The sequence below is a fragment of the Saccopteryx leptura genome, chromosome 1 (assembly GCF_036850995.1).
Source record: "Saccopteryx leptura isolate mSacLep1 chromosome 1, mSacLep1_pri_phased_curated, whole genome shotgun sequence".
NCBI lineage: Eukaryota > Metazoa > Chordata > Mammalia > Chiroptera > Emballonuridae > Saccopteryx > Saccopteryx leptura.
In genome coordinates, this window is record NC_089503.1 from 2,628,770 (window position 1) to 2,648,638 (window position 19,869).

Consider the following 19,869-nt stretch of genomic DNA (forward strand, 5'->3'; position numbering starts at 1 on the left):
AGGAGGAAATATAAGGCTATTTCCATTTGGCAAATTAAAAAAGTAAAAATAAAAAGCGTCCCTGGTTTGCCAGCGACGTGACCTGAGGGTGTAGCTGCTCTTCTGCAAGCTGGCCCTCGTGAGAAGGGGTCCTGGGGAGGGGCTCAGTAACTAAAGTCCCTTGGGCAGAGGCCAGGGCAGACCCAACTTCATGCCAAATTCCACTGGGGGGGGGGGGCCTCCAAAGTATACTGTTGTTATTGTTATTATTTTGCAATTACGTGACATTTTTTAAATGCTTGGAGTGCTTTGTTGTTTTTTTTTCCAGCCATTTGCATTAGATCCTTCTCACTGTCCGAGAGAGAGAGAGAGAGAGAGAGAGAGAGAGAGAGAGAGAGAGATATGGAGAGAGACTAGTCAGCATTTTACTTGCCTCGAAGCAAGCCAGCCAGCACGGCTCAGAGAGGTCTAAATACCCGTCTGAGTCACACAGCATCATCGGAGTGGTGGGGTGGAAATGGAAGTTCGTGCCGTGGCCCAAGTCATCCCGTGGAGTGTCTCTCGGCTTCAGCCCCCACTGGGCCTTGTGCTGGGATTTGGGGATTTGTTGAGGGAAGAGAAGGAAAAGCAGGATGTGATGGGGGGGGGGGCAGAGTCAGACACAAGAGACAGAAATAAGGAGAAGTGATTCTGAGGGGCTGGCAGGGGGACGTGGGCCTTCAAGGTGGCCCGGCCAGTCCTTCCTTCCTGCACCCGTGGACCAGGGACGGGTTCTCAAGGAGCCTCAGGCCTCAACGCTCAGTGTGCCAGGAAAGGGCTTGGGGTGGGAGAGCTGGGGGTGAGACAGAATCCATCTCCAGACCCCCATCCTCCCAGGAGACTATCTGTCCTGGAGGGGAGGGGGTGAGGGAGGCCTCTCTGAAATGTGGGAGGCCCGGGAGCCTGAGTCAGTCCTGAGCCCTCATCACCCAGCCCCAGGAGCAGACCCCACGGCCCCGGCCCTCCCACTGAGCCAGGCCTCGGGCCACCTGCACAGAGCAAGCAGCTCACCAGCGGGCTTCTCAGGCTGCAGAGCAGGAGGCCTGACCTGAAAGCCCAGGCTGAGGGGGTTGAATCACATCTCCCTAAGACTCGTGTGTTGGAGTCCCAATATCCAGTGACCTTATTTTAGAGAGAGAGTCTTCGAAAGAGGTAGTAATTAAGTTAAGGTGAAGGCAGATGGGTGGATACAGCCTTACAAGAAGAGGTGGTCGGGACGCAGACACACACGCATCGGGACAACCACGCGAGGACCGCGGAGAAGCCGGCCATCTACACGCCGAGGAGAGCGGCCTTGGGAGGAACAGGCCCTGCCCGCACCTGGGTCTTCGCTTTCCAGCCTCCAGGACGGTACATCATTGTCTAAGCTTCCAACTGTGGGACTTCGTTAGAGCAACCCTAGCAAACGAATCCACAGCCTCCTACCCACCCCGGGCCTGACAGAGGGGAACGTACCTGCCCAGACCCACGTGGCCGGGGTGGACAGAGCGACCACACCCAAGACCCGCAGACCAGCAGACACTTCCCCCCACCCCTGCCCCACGTCAGGCTGGCAGACCCTCTCTGACAGATGACCTTACTTACACTGCTGCCCGCTAGCTTCATCGAATGGCATCATCTGCCCCAACACCGAGCGACACATCGCGAACCTGGGAGTCCCCCCAAAATACTGTTTTCTGAGGTCACCTGTGCAGTGGCAGATGGCTGTGTGTCCCCCTCATGCTAAGTGAGGACAGAGGGCACTTGGATGTGAGTGGCTTAGGTGGTGTGGGGGACTCGGGTGGTCTGGGGAGGCTGGGCGCCCTGGAGAAGGAGGACCTGGCTGGATGGCCAAGCCCCGTGGGGCTACGGGGACCCCGGGGCCTCTCTTCCTTCCGCTCCTGGGCTTCGTGAAGCGTCTCCTCCAGTCCAGCTGGAGTCGGCCGATGAGCCCATTCTAGAGGCACCGGGAGTCCCCCCATATCTGTTTCCCGCCCGCCCGTGTGCAATTAAACTTTGCTTTGGTGCCAGAGAGAGGCCTCTGATGTGAGCGTTTGTGGGGGAGTTTTTTGTGTGTGTTTTCTTTTCCATGTTCCTTTCTGTCCTCGAAACCGAAGTCAGTCACCACCACGTTTCAGAGAACACCCTCCTGGTTCGGAGCGGGTAAGAGGAAAGAAAAACACAACAGGAAACAAAAGCAGAAGAAACGAGAGGGAGGGCGCTGGCGGCCTTTTGTACAGAATCCTCCCGCGAGGAGACAATTCATCCCGAGTGAAACGGTCCCATTGTGCGGGGGGCGCGGGGACGAGCTCCCTCGCGTTGGGCAGAAATGCAAATCCCCCCTTCCCCCTTTGATTCAAATATTTAAATTTTCAAATATATATGCTACGGCCATTGAATGGCAGCTGACCCCACTTATTTTCATAGAAGAAATGCGGAAGCCATGGGCGGCAGTTAATCTAGCCGGCAGAGCCCCCCCCCCCCCCACTCCCCAGGCCTGGGGAGGGGGCGGGGCGGGGTGGGGGAGGCGGGGAATAATCCTTTTATTCAGACATTTGGCTTAAAAGAATAACAAGGAGAAAAAGCTGGAACATAATTGCATTGCATGGAAAACAGAGAGATTTTCTCTCTCTTTCGCGCGCGTGCTCTCTCTCTCTCTCTCTCTCTCTAACGAGCTTTCTTTTTCCTTCCTCAAAGAATCGAGGCTCCAGGCCAGCCGCCTTCCTTCCCTGTTGTCCCCACTCCCCTCCAACCTTCCCCACCCCCCCCCAAGGGATTTTCCTGGTGGGTTTGGCTGCCACCGGGGCTAATTCATTCATTCATTCATTCATTCAGCAAACTCCAATGGAAGGCTCACTCTAGCTCAACCTAGCCCAGCTATATGGTGAACCCATGTAACCGGACACAGACAACTGCAACTAGCTTCCAGGGCCTCCCTTTAGGGCAAAGTGGAGCCCTGATGCCCCCCCACTCCAGTGTCATCCTCTGGACCTGGGAGGCGTTAGAAAACACAATGAGTCCTCCATGCCTGTTGGGTTCTCTCTGTGGGCCCCCAGGGCCGCTGAGGACAGAGGGAAGGGCGCAGAGGAGAAGAACCCCTCCCTGAGCCAGCCAGGGCCGCTGTCTGCCACAGGCCCTGTTGCTAAGCCCTGCTTCTGGGCCCGGGGCTCCCAGAGGGCCCTGGCCCAGCCCATCAACAGGGCCGAGCCTTTAATGTTTAAAGAGCTCTCCCGGACATTTCAAGAACTCCCTTACACGATTTTCTGTGATGCGTGTGCTGTCGGGACATCTGTCTTCTATACCTAATAAAGTCGCCCGGTTCAGAATGAACTCCCTCGGCATGGCTTTGAATCCGGGCTCACATATGGTTGGTAATTAGCTGGCTATCTCTTGGAGTTAAATGATTTTTTTTTTCTTTTTTCTCGCCCATTCGCATCCATAATAGACGCGAACAGAGTTGTCATTGTTCCCTGTTGCGGGACATTCTGCGCCTGAATGAGCGGGGGCTGCTGTGTAGACGCGGATTTGCCATATGGTTGCGCGGAGCCGGGAAGAATGGGCCCCTCTGTGTGTGCACCGGGGACGCGGCCGCGCGGGCCGTGCCAGCCAGCCAGGCAGAGCCGAGCGCCCCGACGGCGCAGGAGCAGCAGGCGCCACGGCCATGGGCGCACCGTCAGGGCGCGGGGTACGGGCAGGCCGTGCGCAGAGCCGGACGCCAAGCGCGTAGGGCCTGCTCCCCGCCGATGGGCGCACACAGGCCGCGGGGACGCACGCCCCGACGGGCTCGCGGCGGCGGACGGATGGCCCACGCTGCCCCGGGACCCTCGCGCCCGAGCAGGCCGCGGCGGGGGCCGGCACTGCGGCAGCCCCATTGTGAGGCCTGCGAGACAATGGGCGGCCTGAGGAGGCACCTGCTCGCCTGAAAGGCCCATAAATCGCCGTCGCGTCCAGCTGGCTTCCCGCCCCTCCCCGCGGACCCGCGAGCCCAGCTCGGTCCCCAAAGGGGGCGGCTCCCGCCCACCGACCGCCCCGCTCGGCTCCCGCCGCCGGCGGCAGGGCAGGAAGGCCTGGCACCATCCGCGGCGCGCTCCCTCCCGTCCGCGCGTCCGCGCGCATCGGTCCCTCCAGGCTTCCTGCGGTCAAGCCTTGCGCTCAGGGCTGCCTGTCTTCCGGGCTGGCCAGCACCCTGTCCTCCCGTCTGTCCTGTCGGGCACGCGCGCACCGAGGGGTGCTCTCTCAGGCTTGCCTTTGCGGAAGATTCTTGGGCTTTTGTTGTTACTGTTGCTGCTGTTTATAGTATTGGGAGCGCTGGGAAGCGCCCTCCTGGGAGTGAGTTCCAGGCTCCCCACTGCTCCCCCAGGGCCTGGGAAAAACAACCCCACCTCTGCCCCCCAGGGCTGCCGGCTCCTGCCCCAGTTAGCTACACTGAAGGCCTAGCCCAGCTGGGGACCTGCTAGAGGCCCTGAAAGCAGGGGCCAACGCCCTCCGCTCCCAGTCCTGGGTGCCAGGCCCAGGACGTCCTGCGCTTCCTGCCCACCGGCGCCTTCAGAGGCTGCAACGCTCTCTGCTCTCTGCGGGGCCTGTGATGCCACCTGGGATGTGCCCAGAAACGGGAAAGGCTTGCCCCTTGGGGCTTGGCCCACGGAGTGGGGGTGTGGGCCTGCTCCAAACAGACCACTTGAGGCGGGCACTGGAGACGGGGCCACCACCTGAGTCGAGGGCTAGCGTGAACAAGGGTGCCGAGGGCAGCTCTTCCCACAGGGGCCGCGTCCTGTCGGTGGGCCAGACACCCTGCCTCTCTGCATGGAGGGAGCAGAGCTCCGGCTCCTCCTGGATGTGGCCTAGGCACCACACGCTCTCTCGGAAATTTTCAAGCGTTGGCATACAGATCAGCAGGGGTTTTCTTCCAGGAAAAGGCGTGTGTTCTGCTCCCAAGTCTTTGGTGAGGCCTGCATGGTGCACCAGAACGAACGCCGCCTCCCCGTGCGATGGCCAGGCCTCTGCACGCTGCTCTGGGTGCCCACAGAGGTGCCCATCTGCGGGGCTCTGCGTCTGCTCCTTGGGTCTCCCGCTCCCACCACTCCCCACCCCCACCCCTGTCTCTGGCTGTCGGTTTTAATGATCTTTAATTATCTAATGCCATCTCTTTATCACCCCTTCCCCTCCTCTAACAAGGGGCCAGCATTTCCCGCTCCCTCTCCTCTCCCTGACATGTTAGAAGAATGTTTTTCCACTTCCTTTGATGTCTTTTACAAGTTCATCTCATTTCCTGCCTGGGCATTTCTGACCTGGAGTGACTTCCACCAGGCAGGCTGCATGGCTGTGTCCCCTCCTCGGTGCCCCGCCCAGACCCCCGTGCCGTCCCCTCCCGGTGCAGTGGCCCGGCCAGTCCAATTTCCTCCCACCTTCCCCACCTCCTTTCCTGGCCTCTGAGGGGGCAGCTGCGCTGGCCTTACACCACGTTTCCTTAGGAAGACTCCTCACCGGGAGGCCCAGCTCCGAGTTAAAACTCCCAGAGACCTGCTTCCCCCAACCCCGTGCTCCTTAGTTTTGTTACTCCACTCTGGGCAGGACGGTCCAGTCCGCTTTTCCACACGGGACGGGACAGTGGAAGGTGTGAGGGGAGCGTGGGGAGCAGCGGGGTGGGGGGGAGGGAGCTCTGGCACGCTGAGCACACAGAAACCTCTCCAACGGAGCGTGTGGGGGCCCGAGGCCTGCTCCCCCAGCCTGGCAGCAGGAGCCCCTCAGAGTGGCAGATTTGAAATGAGAGAAAAACCCTGAAATGAACCACTGAAAAGAAAAGAAAACAAAAAACAAACAGGTCTTTGACAGAATTCGGATTCCATGTCTTTTTCCCTCTCTCCCTCCTTCCCCCCCTTCCCTCTCTCCCTCCTTCCCTCCTTCCCTCTCTCCCTCCTTCCCTCCTTCCCGCCTTCCCTCCTCTCTCCCTCTCTCCCTCTCTCTCTCTCTTTCTCATTCAGGCGCATGGTCCTGGGTTTAAAGCCACAGCAGAAGCTGTGGAAGTCTCTGCAGCACCGGCAGAGAACTGGGTGCTGGGACCCACACGCCGGCCCTGCCTCTCAGGGGTACGACAGACCAAAAAGGGGCCTCCCCGCACAGGAGGCCCAGGGCTGAGGGGTGTTGGCACCAGGACCCAGAGGAGACAGACCCCTGGCCTTTCTCTGAGCCCCTGGTGGACTCCTCCACAGGGACAGTCAGGCCATGGTGTGGCTGAAGCTGGGGGTCGTCCCTGCCCACTGGAAGCTCTGTCTGGGAGAGTCAGGGTGCAGCGTGACCACCCCACCCCCACCCCAGCAAGCATCGGTCGGTGGACAGGGCGGGGCGGGCAGGGGGGGGCGGTCACTCCTGGCCTCTGCAGTCCTGGCTCTGCCCCAGCCCTCAGCTTGCAGGCCCCCAGATTGGGAGATCAACCCTAAGTGACCATCAATATAAAAGCCCCCAGAAATCCCAGATTGAGAGCTCCTTCCCTTAGGCCTACCAGTCAAGGTCCTCCAAGCCTCAGCCCAGGAGGGCCTCGGGACGGGCCAGCACCAAAACAGAGGGGCTTTTGGGGAGCAGATTTTAAGCCATGGCCTACTTCATGGACTCAAAAAAACATTCAATAGGTGGGTCCTCAGAGACTCTCCAGTGTTCCCCTCTCAGAGAGGGGAGAGCAAGGCTCAGAGAAGGGGGAGGCTCATGCATCCCCTGATTGGAGACTGAACCTGGGACGGTCCATACACTGGGCCCACGCTCTATCCACTGAGCTAACTGGCCAAGGCTTTGTGTCATTTTCAAACAAAGCACGGGGCCTCCCCGGAAGCCAGCAACGTTAGAGCAAGGGAGAGGCTGCTCCCTGGATGAAGCCCACCACGCTGCCCTGGCAGTGGGTCCACGTGGCCCTTCAAGGCCGATGCCCGTTTGAGTTGCAAAGATGGATCTGCCGGTGGGAGGACCAAGGGTCTGGGATGACTTTCAAAAAATAATAAATAAATAAGCAAATGCTAAAATGAAACAATAAAATAACAGTTTGGGTAGGGAAACAAATGGATGAGATCTGGAGAATGCTCGGGGTGGTGGACACAGTGCTCAGTGCCTGGAGCCCCAGGCACTGCTTGGGGTGTGTTTACTCTGGGTGTGGTTACCTGTTCCCAGTAAGAATTTCCTTAAAGGAGATACAAGTGATACTATTGCTGTTGCTGAGAAAACATAAAAACAGCTACAAAGTTGACAAAAACAGAGAAACTATGTATCTGTAGATACATGTGTGTATTGTGTATCAACCGTAAACCCGCACAGGCAACAGAAGAAGGCAGGGAGTGCTGCTGGCAACACGCCCCTATCAGGTGTTGCCATGGCGCCAGTCCCGGTGGTCTTAGGAGGAGGGGTCCGTGCGGTCATGTGCCCCTGCCCAACGCTCTGAGGTCTGAGCAAGAAGCTGCTCCTGGCGTTTGGTCAGTACAGATGTGAGCAGTGCTCAATGACCTCCCTTACTGTGTATTACTGAAACTCCACGCTAACAGAAAATAATTTTATTTTTAATTTAGGTAACAATTGTTTTGTAAGTCCTGAAGTAAACCGCACCCCACCCCACCTCAGGATGTGCTGGGTGATCACTGAGCATCAGCGCTGGGCACTGCCAGGAAGGAAGGGTGCATGCCCAGATGGCCACAAGCTCTTTGGAGAAGTAAAGTGGGGTCCCCTGCCTTGGACGCCGGCAGCATCAATAAAGCACTGGCTTAGCCGGAGGAGGCAGAGGCTGCTGGTGATGTCCTGGGCCGGCGGTTAGAGACCTTGCAGCTCACTAGGTTCCCAGGCACCTGTTGCAGGAACCCAGCAGCCATGCTGTGAGGAAGCCCAAGTAGGCTCATGGAGAAGCCACAAGTAAGGAACTGAGGCCCCAGCTGGTGCTGGCACCACTCTGCCGGTCCTGGGCATGAGCTACCTTGGAAGTCCATCCCTCGCCTCGATCAAACCACCCCATCAAGCAGAGCCAAGCTCCCCACCAGCACTTCCCAGATTCCTGACTCTCAGTGTCATAGGCATCAACAAAACCCTGGGCTCCAGGACCGCTTTTCCTTGGTGACGGCTCATTGGAACAGACAGATGTTCTCCTGCCAACAGAAGAGGAGGCAGCGGCTGCTGGTGCTCACCTGCCTCTGTGCCCTGGCGTTGAATAATACAGCTGCCGTCGTGACGGGGGCGGGAGTGGTGAACACACCTGGCCGCTGGCCGCTGGCCGCTGGAGCCGGGCAGCCCCTGAAGACAAGGACCCACACTTGACGGCTTTTGGGCACTGGCTAGGAGCACATCATTCTTCTGGAGGCTGCTGAGGCCACCAGAGGCTGTTTCCAGTCCTTATTTCAGGGAGCGCATCCCAGTGACATGATCAGTATCCTGCCCACCCCGGAAACACTCGCTTCAGGACCTGATTAACACCGTTTTTAAACTTCGGGATAAGTGTTTGGGCTTACATGTGCGCAGCCGTGGACACACTGCTCGGTCTGAGACTGCGACCCGCTCCCAAATAGTGATGGTTTTCCTCCTTCATCAAAGACAACCAGAAGACGAGTTACTGGACACGTGTGTGCGCACATGTGTTTGTGTCCGTGTGTGTCTGTGTCTGCATGTGCGTGCCTGTGTGTTTGGGTCCCTGTGTGTGTCTGTGTGTGTGTGTGTGCATGTCTGTGTCTGTATGCCTGCGTGGCCCTGTACGTGTGTATCCATGTGTATGTGCATGTCTGTGTGTCTGTATTTATGTTTGTGTGTGTCTGTCTGCATGTCTATGTGTCCATGTCTGTGACCATTCCCTGTGTGTCTCTGCGTGTCTGTGTGTCCATGTCCGTGTGTGTGTCCATGCAATGTGTGTAGGGAGTTGTCCCAGGCCCAGCCCTGTGGGTTGGAGAGCAGGCTGGGAGGCGGGAGGCACTGAGCAGTGATACAGATGAGACAAAGGTCACAGCCAGTCCCTTAGGGGGCCCCAGAGTTGATTGCCCAAGGCCAGGGTCCAGGCTTTGTCCCCAAACCCACTGTCACTGGAGGTGGGTGACTCTCTTCAACTGCGAGCAACTCCTGGAGGAAACCCCTGAGCCGCCCCCTGGGCTTCCACGGTGGGTCCACACTGCGCCTCGTGAACGGGAGCCTTGCGTCTGCCGCTTGTGCCCCAGATAGCCCAGGGCGTCGGCACAATGACAGGGGCAGGCAAGGCGAAGTGGCCGTGTGGCATCTCATTCATTGGGCACTTGTCATCGTTCTGTGGCATCAGGATGATTGCTCCCCGGGGTGGGATGAGCATACAAGCCACCACATCCGGTAGTGTGGTCAGAACCGCTGTCACACTGACCGTGCAGGAAGGCTCCGGCCTTCTCCGCGCCCTCCCAAGCCCCTGTGTTCCGCCTGCAGCCCCTCTGTCCAGATGCTCCATGCCTCATTCGCCGACGGAACACGTTAGAAAGCACATACTCAGGTGACAGCAGACAGAAGGCCGCCAGTGAGGACACGGGACCGTGCCACACCCTGCCAGACTTGGGCCGCCAGCCCTTAAACATGGCAGGCTGGATGTAGTACCAGCGGGACACTGAGCGCCGTGCTCAGAGAGGCCACTCTTTCTGGGCACGTGTTCCGGTTTTCAGAGCAACTTCCTTTCATTCCTGGAACCTGGAAGCAGTGAGCTGGGATCTTCAAAGTGTCTCTGTCAGCTCAGCCTTTATGCTGCATAACAAAAATCCCTGTGGCTTACAGCCATGGGCAGAATCCTCAGTGTGACAGTCCCATCCTGGTGTCACAGAGGAGGGATCAGAGGGCGGCACCATATAACGGCTTGTGCTGCTTCTGCTCAACAGCTGCATCTGTCATGCCAATCACACACTCAGGGGCCAGCGCAAGCCACGTGGCCAAGTCTGATAACAACAAGCAGGAGCTGTAGAATCTACCGCAGGGCAGGGCAGCAAATATTTGGACACGAATGCAATCTGCACAGAACCCACGGGACAAGGATCCGGCCACGCTCAGGCTGTGTCTACCCCAGCCAGGTCACAGCCAGGCCCTGAAATAAAGCCACTGTCACCGCTGGTAATTTTTCATAACGCTCATTTTGTTGTTGTGTCTAAACTGTAATGAGGTTTCTTTTTTTGTTTGTTTGTTTTTTTCTTAAATTCACCCAAAAACTGGTGGTTGGTGTGGTGCACACAGGAGGTAAGTTTGAAAAAAAAAAAAACAAAAAACAGTGTTTTGGACAGGAGCTCTCTTTTCTGCTGGTGGAAATGGAAGATGGTGTGGCCCCTCGGGGGCACTCACGAAGCCCGGTGCACTGCCACCACACGAGCCAGCTACCTGTGTCCCAGCCCACACAGCACACACAGCACTAAGAGTGCGCTCAGACAGCGTAGACTTTCGCTCAGGACGCATTCGATTATTTTTAAGAAACAGTTCTCTTGAGACAGCGTCGGGGAAAGCCGCTGAGTGCTTTGCACACGAGTGACCGTCGGCCACTCGCCTGGCATCTTCGGGCCTCACTGTCCTCACTGGGTACCCCATGTGGAGGGCTGATGCCTCGTTGGCAGGACTCTCGCCGAAACTAAATGTGCGTGCTCGTGTCCACAGGGCCGGGCTAGGAGCGGAACTCAAGCAGGGGTGGCCTGGACTTGACAACATATGCCCACGAGAAAGAAAGGCTCGGGCCCTCTGCTCTCCCCTTCTCTGGGAAGGCTTCCTCAGCTTTGAGAATGGCCCACGTGCATACTTACAAGTAAACGGTCACCTCCGAGGCTCCCACACCCCGCACCCCATCCAGTCCATCAGCGAGTGCTTTTAGGTCTCCCTCCCAATGTATCTCATAGTACCCCCCCACACTTCACCCCCCTGCAACCACCCCCTGCCCACTATTCCATGAATACTGCAGGCCTCAGGGCCTTTGCACTGGCTGCTCCTTCTGCCTGAAACTATCTTCTCCCATTTAACTGTCACATCTTCCAGTTCTCACCTCAGCCGAGCTCAGACATCACCTGTCGAGGGTGGGGGGTGGAGGGGAGGGTGGAAAGGGTGCCCTGGCCTGGCATAGCCAGGGACTCAGCATTACTTACTGCTCACACTATCCCTTTGCTCACCTACCAGGCTTTGTTCTGTCCCCTCCCGCTGCCCAAGAGCTCCTGCAGGCAGGGAGCTGTGTCCCTCTCATTCTGCTGGGCCTCTGGGGCCCAAAGCAGTGTCTGGCCTGCTGGAGGCAGCTGCGTGCTGGCCAAACTGGTATCCTGTCCACAGGAGCCCCTGTCTGGCCCCCACGCCCCTGCTGCCCTGCAGCTCTGGGGGGCTGTGTAAGTCCCTCAGCTTCTGTCTCCCCTGCTTTGGTGCCTCCAGGGCTCCCCGCTGCCGAAAGATAAAATCCAACCTTTGGCCCCAGCCCATCAGACCCACAAAGCGTCCAGGAGGCCGGTGGGAGAGGACAGGGAGAGGGGGTCCTGACAGGAACACCCCAGAAGGCACTCTTTCGTTGACTAATATTTAAACTATGTGCAGGCCCAACACCCAGCCTCAGGCCAGGCCCGATGGGGGGAGCACCCAGCAGCCCCCACCTCGCCCTTATCACATGGCCGGGCTCTGGGACTCCCTGCCTCCCCCATGGCCTTTGTCCTCCCTGCTCTGCACGGTTTGTCATCCCACTCCGTGGCTCACGCGCCCTGCCCACCGCTGCCCAGGGCAGTCTCTGGTCAGCCTCTGCCTGGCTGTCACTGCTTTGTTGGGTTATAGGTTCAAGGCTCAATATTTTGCCTTCCCAGCTGGGTCCACAGGAAGCTGCTGTTGCTCCGGAGCCCAGCACCAGGCCCCACACACAGCACGTGCTCAGCAGAGGACACGCTCTGTCCCAGCCCGTGACATGCCCTGCAGCCCACGCTGTGTACATGGCTCCCTCCCCACCCCGTGCCCACCCCCCAAGGGCAGACGGTACCATCCCAGCAGCCCCAGGCCAAAGTCCCCCCCTAGCCCTGCCAAGGTCAGTGGCTCCTCCTTGGGCAAGTAACTCCCTGCCTCAGTTTCCTCCTTAGACAAATGGGGGAACACTGTGAGACCCCATTCAAGATGGATCGTGCTTAATCCTTGCCTGGCGTGGAGCAAGGACCCAACGCCGAAGCCATTGTGGCTTCTTGTCACGGTTGTCACAGCATCATTTTTATTACGATGGTCCCGAATCCCCAGTGGAGCTGGGGTCAGACTGTGACAGAGGGCACACTCAGCCGTGTGTTTGCCAGCTGCCAGGTGCTCCGGGCTGGGACGGGGCCTGGGGACAGGGAGGAAAGGGCCCCATCCTGACAGCCGGACACGCACAGACGAGCATAGAGCTTTGCCCACCGTGCTGCCAGATGCCCTGTTCTTCGTGATTACCCTCACTCATCACTGCCTGGACGAGGCGGGAAACTGAGGCCCGCAGAGGAAAGGGGGGCTTGCTCAGGGCCACCGGTGCCTGCAGTCCCACACGCGACTCAAAACCCAGTGCCAGCACCAGTCTCAGGATGAACCTGCCCCGAGGAAGAACATCAGCGGGCACCTTCTCTGCCAGGCAACCCTCGCCCTGCTCTGGAGAAAGCCACCCTGGGGGGACACAGCTGAAGCCTGGAGGGAGGGAGGCAGGCAGGCGGGCTGCACCCCCCAAGTCCCTGGCCTGGGGACCAGGGCTGTGGGCAGCAGAGGGGCTGGGTCCCTGGGGACCAGGGCTGTGGGCAGCAGAGGGGCTGGGCCCCTGCAGCCATGGTTTGGGGATTGCAGGGTGCCTGCCTGCCCAGCCAGGTTCCTGCCTCAGTAACAATTCTTCATTCAGGTAGGGAGCCCCGAAGCCGCCACTCTCCACCTCAACTGTTACCATCATCCCCCATCAGCCACCCTGCGCTCAGGCCTGGTTCCCCCACAGCGGCAGCGGCAGTGGGGGAGGAGAAGTTTGTGGGCAAACCCCCTCCCCGGGGCAGGCTAGAGGCCTGAAGTCAAGTCTACACAGGTCTGATTATGACCGGGCTCAGGCAGAGCCGAAGGGGGCAAGGGGCCCCCCTCTCCTGGGGATGACACGGCTCAGCATCTGGCCCCAGCTGGGCCTTGGGGCCCCGGCAGCTTCAGGCAACTGGGGGACGTTCATGACACGTCCACATGTGTGAGGGCTGAGCCCAGCCGCTTCTCTTGACCCTGGGGGGACATGAGCCCCCCAACTGATAACTTCAAGTCATGAGTTCTCCTCTCCTCCTGCCACCAGCAAAAAATGCTGCCAGCCGTCTGTGTGTGTGTGTGTGTGTGTGTGTGTGTGTGTGTGTGTTTGGGGTTTTTTTGCTATTTTATATCACCCTTTCCTTTGTAAGCCATAATTTTCAGAGGTTTATGGGTCAGCTATTTAAAAAGAAAAAAAGTTTCTCCTTTTTGAATGAAAGGGAGCCCTTGGAATCCAGAAAGGTAGTGGGTAGCTGAGGGGAGATGCTGTGCTGAGTTCTTCACAGAAGCCCTGGGGGAGCCCAGTGCCTCCCCTTGTTCCCCTTGTTCTCCCAGGACCCCCTCCCCACAGGCCCAACAGGGCTCTCAGGACCCCACATCCCCGAGAAGCTGCGACCCCAGGAGCAGTTGGGGCTCCACTTTGTGTGTGTGTGTGGGGGAGTGCCATGGCAGTCCAGGAGGGTGGTCTACACTGGACCAGCCCTTTGCAAAATAAATGCCCATCTGAGCCCATGAGGGCTGAGCCCAGGGCAGCTGGGTGTGGTGGTTGACTTTGCACCAAGGGATGCAATGAGCTCTGATTCTCAGGGCACAGCCTGCAAACGGGGAGAGAGTGTGAGTGTGACTGTGTGTGTGTGTGTGTGTGTGTGAGAGAGACAAACCAGGGCGGGGCCGCCCATCTCTAAATCGGAAAGAAGCCCGCAGCAGGTAGGCACCAGTCAGCCCCACCAGGAAAATGTCCCCCTCTTTGGGGCTGCCCCCCGGGTGGCAACCGACCTCCCTAACTTTGGGGTACCAGGGCGGAGTCGGCACAAGGACAAACAACTGAACGGCAAACGTTTCTTTTTTTTTTTTTTTTTGGCCTCTTTATTTCGAACCCAGCGGACGAGGGACCAGGACAGTGGTGCAGACGGCTCAGGAACCATTTTAACAATTGTCTTCAAGTTAAAGAGAATCCTAATAATAAAAAGAGACAGCGAAAGCGCGAAGAGACTGCAAGCTAGGTGGGCTGGCGCGGTGGCAGGCAGCTACAGCTTGTGAGCGACCCTTCCCAGAGTCCATGACAAAAAAAAAAAGAAATTTATACATTTGGGGGTGACCAGATAGGGGGATACGTGCCTTTGGAATAACCAATAACCCAGCTATCGCGTGGACAGCAGCCCACGCCGGGACATAAATAGAAAATATAAGTTAGTATAACTTTTTTTTTTTATGTTTTGTACAAATATACAATGTTTTTTCCGCTTTTTATCCTTTTTTTTTCTTTTTTCATATTTTTTTTGCACTGAGATTCAGCAGAGATTAAACATTTTATATAAATGACTCTTAAAGCTTTACACCTTGGGACCAGTGTACTCTTCGTGCAGAATACATTTAGATATAAAAGAGATATTAATACATTGCACAGTTTTCAAACTTTAAACACAAAACCGAACGCTGCTCTGCGGCAGCTGCCGTCGGTTGCTGCTACATGGACGGTCCCAGCCGAGGCCCAGCGCTCGAGCCTCCTGTCCGCTGCCCAGCGGGCTCCCTCGGGGCTCTTTGGACGTGAGGCTGCAGGAGAAAGGTGCAATGAGTGGGAGGCGACAGGCACCGAGAGGACCCCGGAGGGCCCCTCCCCGTGCACCCCCAGCCAACGCACTCACCTCATCTCAGGCGCTTGCGCGGGGTTTGCTCCGCGGAGCCGACGGCTGGAGGACCGCCAGGCGCGGCGCATCCCGCCGGGACCTCGTTGGAAGCCTTGGCCTCAGGAGCAGATCTCTTGCGCTTGGCGAAGAAATCTGCTGGGCGACAGAGTGCGAGCGAGCCCCGTTACCAGTCAAGACAGGGCGTGCCGGGGAACCCAAGGAGGGCTTTGGAGGGGGCGCGGGCGGCTGGCCGGCGGAGTGGGGGCGCGTCCCCGCCCGCGCTGAGGTCCGTGGCGGGTCAGCTTTGTTTACGTCGTCTCGCAATGTGCTGTGTAAGCATTTCCCCTTGTCCCGCGGCCAAGCCCCCCGGGGCTGCTGCGCACTTAACCCCCTCCGCGCCGCAGTCACCGCGCCTGACCGCGCCCGGGGAGGGACTCCAGTGGCCGGAGAAGAGGACAGCGCTCCAAAGGGCCGGAGCGCGCCCTCCCATTCCTCCCGCTCCTGCGAGAGGCTGGAGAGCACAACAACAGGGCGGGGACCGGGTGCAGGCGCAGCCGCGCCCTGCGCGCTGCGGGCCCTTTAATGCCACGGGAGGAGGCGGGGACCAGGAGAGGCCCCCGAGGGCCGGGGAGCCCGGCCAGCTGGACAAAGCAAGGCCGAGCAGGGCCGGGCAGGGCCGGGGCGGGGCTGCGCGGTACTCACCAGAGATGAGAGGCCCGGGCAGCTTCTTGATCGCTGCGCCTCCGGCGGCCGCAGCGGTGGTGGCAGCGGCCCCATTGGTGGTTGCGGCACCAGCGGCAGTAGTGGCGACGGCCACAGTGCCCTGTGCAGGGCGCCCGGACATCCCCGAGAGCAGCGGCTCAGCAAGGGGCTCCTGGTTGCGCGGAGGCGAGCCCGCCTCCTGCTCAGCGCTCTCCTGCGGCGCCACGGCTGGAGCCGGGGCCGGAGCCACTGCCGGGTCGCCAGACGGCGACGCCGGCGCCTCCCCCAGGCCGTCGAGGGGCTCATCAGCCTGCGGCACAGGGGGTGGGCTAGCGCCCGCACCTTCCGGGCGGGGCCGGGGAGCCAGGAGCAGACGGCAGCGCCCCACCTGCACGGTCTCGCGGTAGAAGGCGGGCACGGACTCGCTATCCACCTCGGTCCACTGCAGGCGCCCAGGGCCTCGCAGCGGCATATCCTGCTGGAAGTTGTAATCCCAGCGGCGCTGATCCTCGGCAGTCAGCTCGGCGAGGCGCATCTGCAGCTCGCGGCTCAGCTCCTCGTGGTCCACCGGCCCGAAAAGGCTGCGGCAGGCGCTGCTGCGCGCTAACTGGGGATAGGTGCGGCGGGAGACAAGGCGCTCCATTGCCAATTCGCTGCAGAGATACACGTCGGGCATGGCCAGAGGGTGGCCGGCCCGCGGGAAGAGAGAGGAGAGGACAGGAGGAGGAGGAGGAGAAGGAGGAGAGGGCGGAGGCCGGGCACAAGAGAGACCCCGCGCAGACCCCGGAGTCTGCATTGCAAAGGAACGCGGCGGGAGGGCTGGCGCGGCGGCTACCTGCCTGTCTGGCCGTGAACGGCTCCTGAGTCTCGCTCGCTCTCTGGTCCGGCCGGCGGCCGCGCCCCCTCGATGCCTGTCCTCGCTCGCTCGGGTGGCTCTAGCCTGGCTGGCACCCACCGAGCGCAGAGCACTTGGCTGTGGAACGCCCAGCCCTCGCGCGTCCCTTTATACGCGAGGGTCCCACCCCCACGGCTCGCGGGCCCCCGATGCGATTAGCATAAAGTAGTATTTTCAGTTTCAACAACACGGCCTCGATTGGCTCGCGCCGCTCCCCCCCTTCTCCGCTGGCGGCCCGGCCCCCGCGAGCCGCCCAGTGGCCGCGAACACACACCCACCCGAGGCGGGCGGGGCCGGCGGGCTCGCGGGCGGATTGGCGGGGCGCGGGCGCAGCGAGCGGGCTGGCGGGGGAGGGGGCGGGGCCGGAGTTAAAGGGCGCTGCGGGCGGTAACGTGACACCGCGGCGCCCCGCCCCCTCGCCCCATTCCTCTCTCGACGCCCCCCCCAGCCCGCGCCCGCCCCCCGCTGACTCCTTTGTCTGCAGGCGGGGGCTGTGCCGTGGCGGTGGCTCGGGCGCCCCCCTCAGCCCGCGCGCCCTCCCTGGCACGGCGGCGACGGCCCCCGGCCAGTCCAGCGTCCAGCCAGGACCACCTCGCCCCCCGAGGGCGCCCAGCCCGCCGCCGGCGCTCGCCATTGGGCTTCCCGCGCCAACTGACGGGGCTTTCACCCGCTTCAGCCAGCTCGTCCCTAGCTGGAGCGAGAGGAGACGGGGTCTTGGGCTGCCCCCGCGCGGCTTGCCACGCCCGGGGTTTGTGTCCCTGGTAAGGCTCCGCACACCTGGAGCCCTAACACACCTGTTGGTCCTAAGGCCCTCGAGCAGGAAGGGGGGGACGGCCAGAGGGAGGGAGGGTCCGCTCTAGTCTTGCACTGAATCCTCGGTGGCCGGCTAAGTGGCAGACACCTTGAGCCAGGGTCCCAAACTTCAAGTTCTTGGGTCCCTCCCAGCCCTGTCCAGCCGGTAAGAAACAGGCTGAGCCCCATCCTGGACTGTGCCCACCGTGTCACCGACCCTCAGGCCTGGGCCGGGCCACTGCAGGCTACAGAGGGGCCACCTTAGGCATGGGTCTGGCTGCTGTTTTGCTTGCTGGGCGGGGTACTGGACGGGGAACTGGCCGCTTCTCCGTTGAGGTGGGCCTGGCCCCACCCAGCCTAGGGCCTTGCCTGGCTTTGCTGATCTTCTTTGCAAGCCTTGTCCCTTGTCACAGGGGGAAGCCACCTACCCCCTGGGGGGGGGCACAGCAGCCCAGGGCCCCCTGTTCTAGCTGCTACATGAGTGGCACCTCTCCTCCACCATACTGGAAGGCTAGCACCCTCTCTCAGGTGTGCCCGATGAATATTGTCGGTTGTTGGGTAGAAATATCCCTCAGAGTGAGGAGGCTTAGGAGCCGAAGGGCCCTACCACTCACAGCCTCAGGGATGGGGAGGCGGCCCAGAAAGTGGATGACCTTCCCCACACAGCGCTCCTTGGTGGAGCCCCGGGGCCTGTCCAGTGGCCATCCCTGCTGCTTTCCCTTCAGCCCAGCCTGTCGTGGGGCTGGGAGCCAAGGACCTGAGGAGTCCTGAGCTCAGCGGCAGAAAGGCCAACCCAACCCCAACTGCCTTGCCTCCGCAGTAGGGTCAGGTGGACTCCAGGACACCCCCGGGGTAGGAGGCTGTGATAATATGCAAACGTGTCTCGGAGGGGGGTTGGGTGATGGGGGGGCAAGCAGGAGAGGGCACCAACCCAGGTGACAGACCGGCCCTTGAGAGCAAAAACAAAGGCAGTTTTTTTGGTGTTGATTTCTCTACTTTCCGTACACTGTATTCCAGTTTCCCAGGACAAGCACAGGTGCTGCTAAATTTTGTCCCCAGAAACATAAAAGAGAAACACAACAGCTCCCCAGACCTGTGGACCTCTTGGGTAGGGCTGATGTCACCCGGCCTGGGGTGAGAAGAAGGCAGGGTCTTCCTGACCCTGGTGCCACGCCCATACCAGCCTCCTCACAGACAATGTGAGCAGAACCACAGAAGGCAGTGACCACAAAATGTGGAACCACATAGCATAGCCTCCAACATTGCTGAAAAAGTCAGGGAGCCCTGGCCTCCCCCAGCCCAGGCTCACCGGCCAGGCTGTCTCCGCTCAGTGGGAAAGGAAGTTACCGAACTCCCAGCCCTGCTGTGCACGCCAGGGGGCCCTGTGCCCTCCCCCCAGGCAGGGGCAGTGATTGCCCTGTGCTATGAGCATCTATCTGCCCTGGGTCCCCTAAGGGGGGGGGGGACAGAGTGTGTGGATGGACCGGGGAGGACAGTTCCCACTGCCTGGGGTACCCACCCGAACACTGCCATGAGTGCCAGCTAGTTCGGGCCATGCCAGCCTCCCCCGAGTGGCACTCTCACAGTTGACAAGCCCAGCAGCACTTCACACTGAGTCCTGCTTCCAAGGACTGGGCGTGACATACTCCACACACCTCGTGTCACGCAGTGTGGCCCTTTGCGGGGCCTCACCTGTTTTACAGGGAAAGCAGTTACAAGGGCCACACAGCAGGGAAGGAGCAGGGTGTGGCCCAGACCCTCCCAGCTGCCTGGCTTCCTATTCTGTTTCTCTGAGGGCCATAGGACCATCTCCTCTCTAGGCAGAGAGGTGACCTCCTCCGAGTCTGTGACCCTGAAGTTAATCAAGAACGGTACCTGCTGGTCCCAGGAATGAGGTTGGGTCCTTCCCCCTCCAGCCAGGGACAGAACTGGGGGAGGACAGCCATGGGGCTGGGGGCTGGGAATCTGAGGCTGAATTCCACCCCAAGGGGCCCAAGCAAGCAAACAGCTGTCTCGGTACAACAACCAAGCTCTACTTTTGTAATGAAAAATACATCCGAAGGAAGAAAGGAAACAAAAGGAACAGTTTGTAGGCGTTGCTGCAGACAGCAGAACTAGGGAGGGCGCTGGCCCTACGGACCAGCAAGAACAGCCGCGGGCTGCCACAGTGCCCCGAGTCCTGGGTGCTCTTTGTGGGGTGTCAGACGCACCTGGCCCCTGCTGGCATCTTGCACGCCTACACGTCATGATTCCGAGCCCATCCAGCGGTGTAAACTCAGTGCACTCACCAAGCCGCCCTTTTCCTCTGAGCACACAGGGAGGCCCCATTCGCAGCCCCTTTGCCCAAGGTGGGGTCGCGCCACCCTTCTCGACCACAAAAGATGACCAGGGCTGCTCTGTGCCACAGGCCGGCTTTCAATACCAACCGAGCAGTCCTCTCTTCCTCTCCTCTCCCTGCTCTGCTATCCAGTGTGGGGTCCAGGAAATGGCCCTTAGGAACAGCAGAGCCCATAGGTGGCAGAAGCCCTGAATGACCACCCAGCCCCACCAGCGCCCTCTGCACACCCCCCTGACTGGGATGGAACGAGAAATAAACTTTTATTGCGTCTTAATCCATTAGAACTCAGGGTTTCTGTGGCGGACACCACTTAATCCCGGGTAGGACAGGGG

General features: G+C 59.9%; 2 protein-coding genes across 5 annotated transcripts in view; one reads left to right on the forward strand and one right to left on the reverse strand.

Moving 5' to 3' along the window:
* SLC22A18 (solute carrier family 22 member 18) overlaps positions 1-19,869 on the forward strand; it is an 81,269-nt gene that overhangs the window by 26,164 nt on the left and 35,236 nt on the right. The gene's annotated exons all lie outside the window — the stretch shown is intronic.
* On the reverse strand, positions 14,049-16,583 carry CDKN1C (cyclin dependent kinase inhibitor 1C). 4 transcript variants are annotated; one of them, XM_066378637.1, is made up of 4 exons: positions 16,352-16,583; positions 15,513-16,165; positions 14,829-14,966; positions 14,049-14,736 (listed from the first exon to the last, which is right to left on the reverse strand). In XM_066378637.1, exons 2-3 carry the CDS (start codon positions 16,153-16,155, stop codon positions 14,830-14,832), a joined length of 780 nt encoding a protein of 259 aa, XP_066234734.1. In that variant the 5' UTR covers positions 16,156-16,165; positions 16,352-16,583; the 3' UTR covers positions 14,049-14,736; position 14,829. The 4 variants fall into 4 exon arrangements, with proteins under 4 accessions (XP_066234734.1, XP_066234648.1, XP_066234469.1 ...); XM_066378551.1 differs by having other exon boundaries at positions 16,348-16,580; XM_066378372.1 differs by having other exon boundaries at positions 15,513-16,583.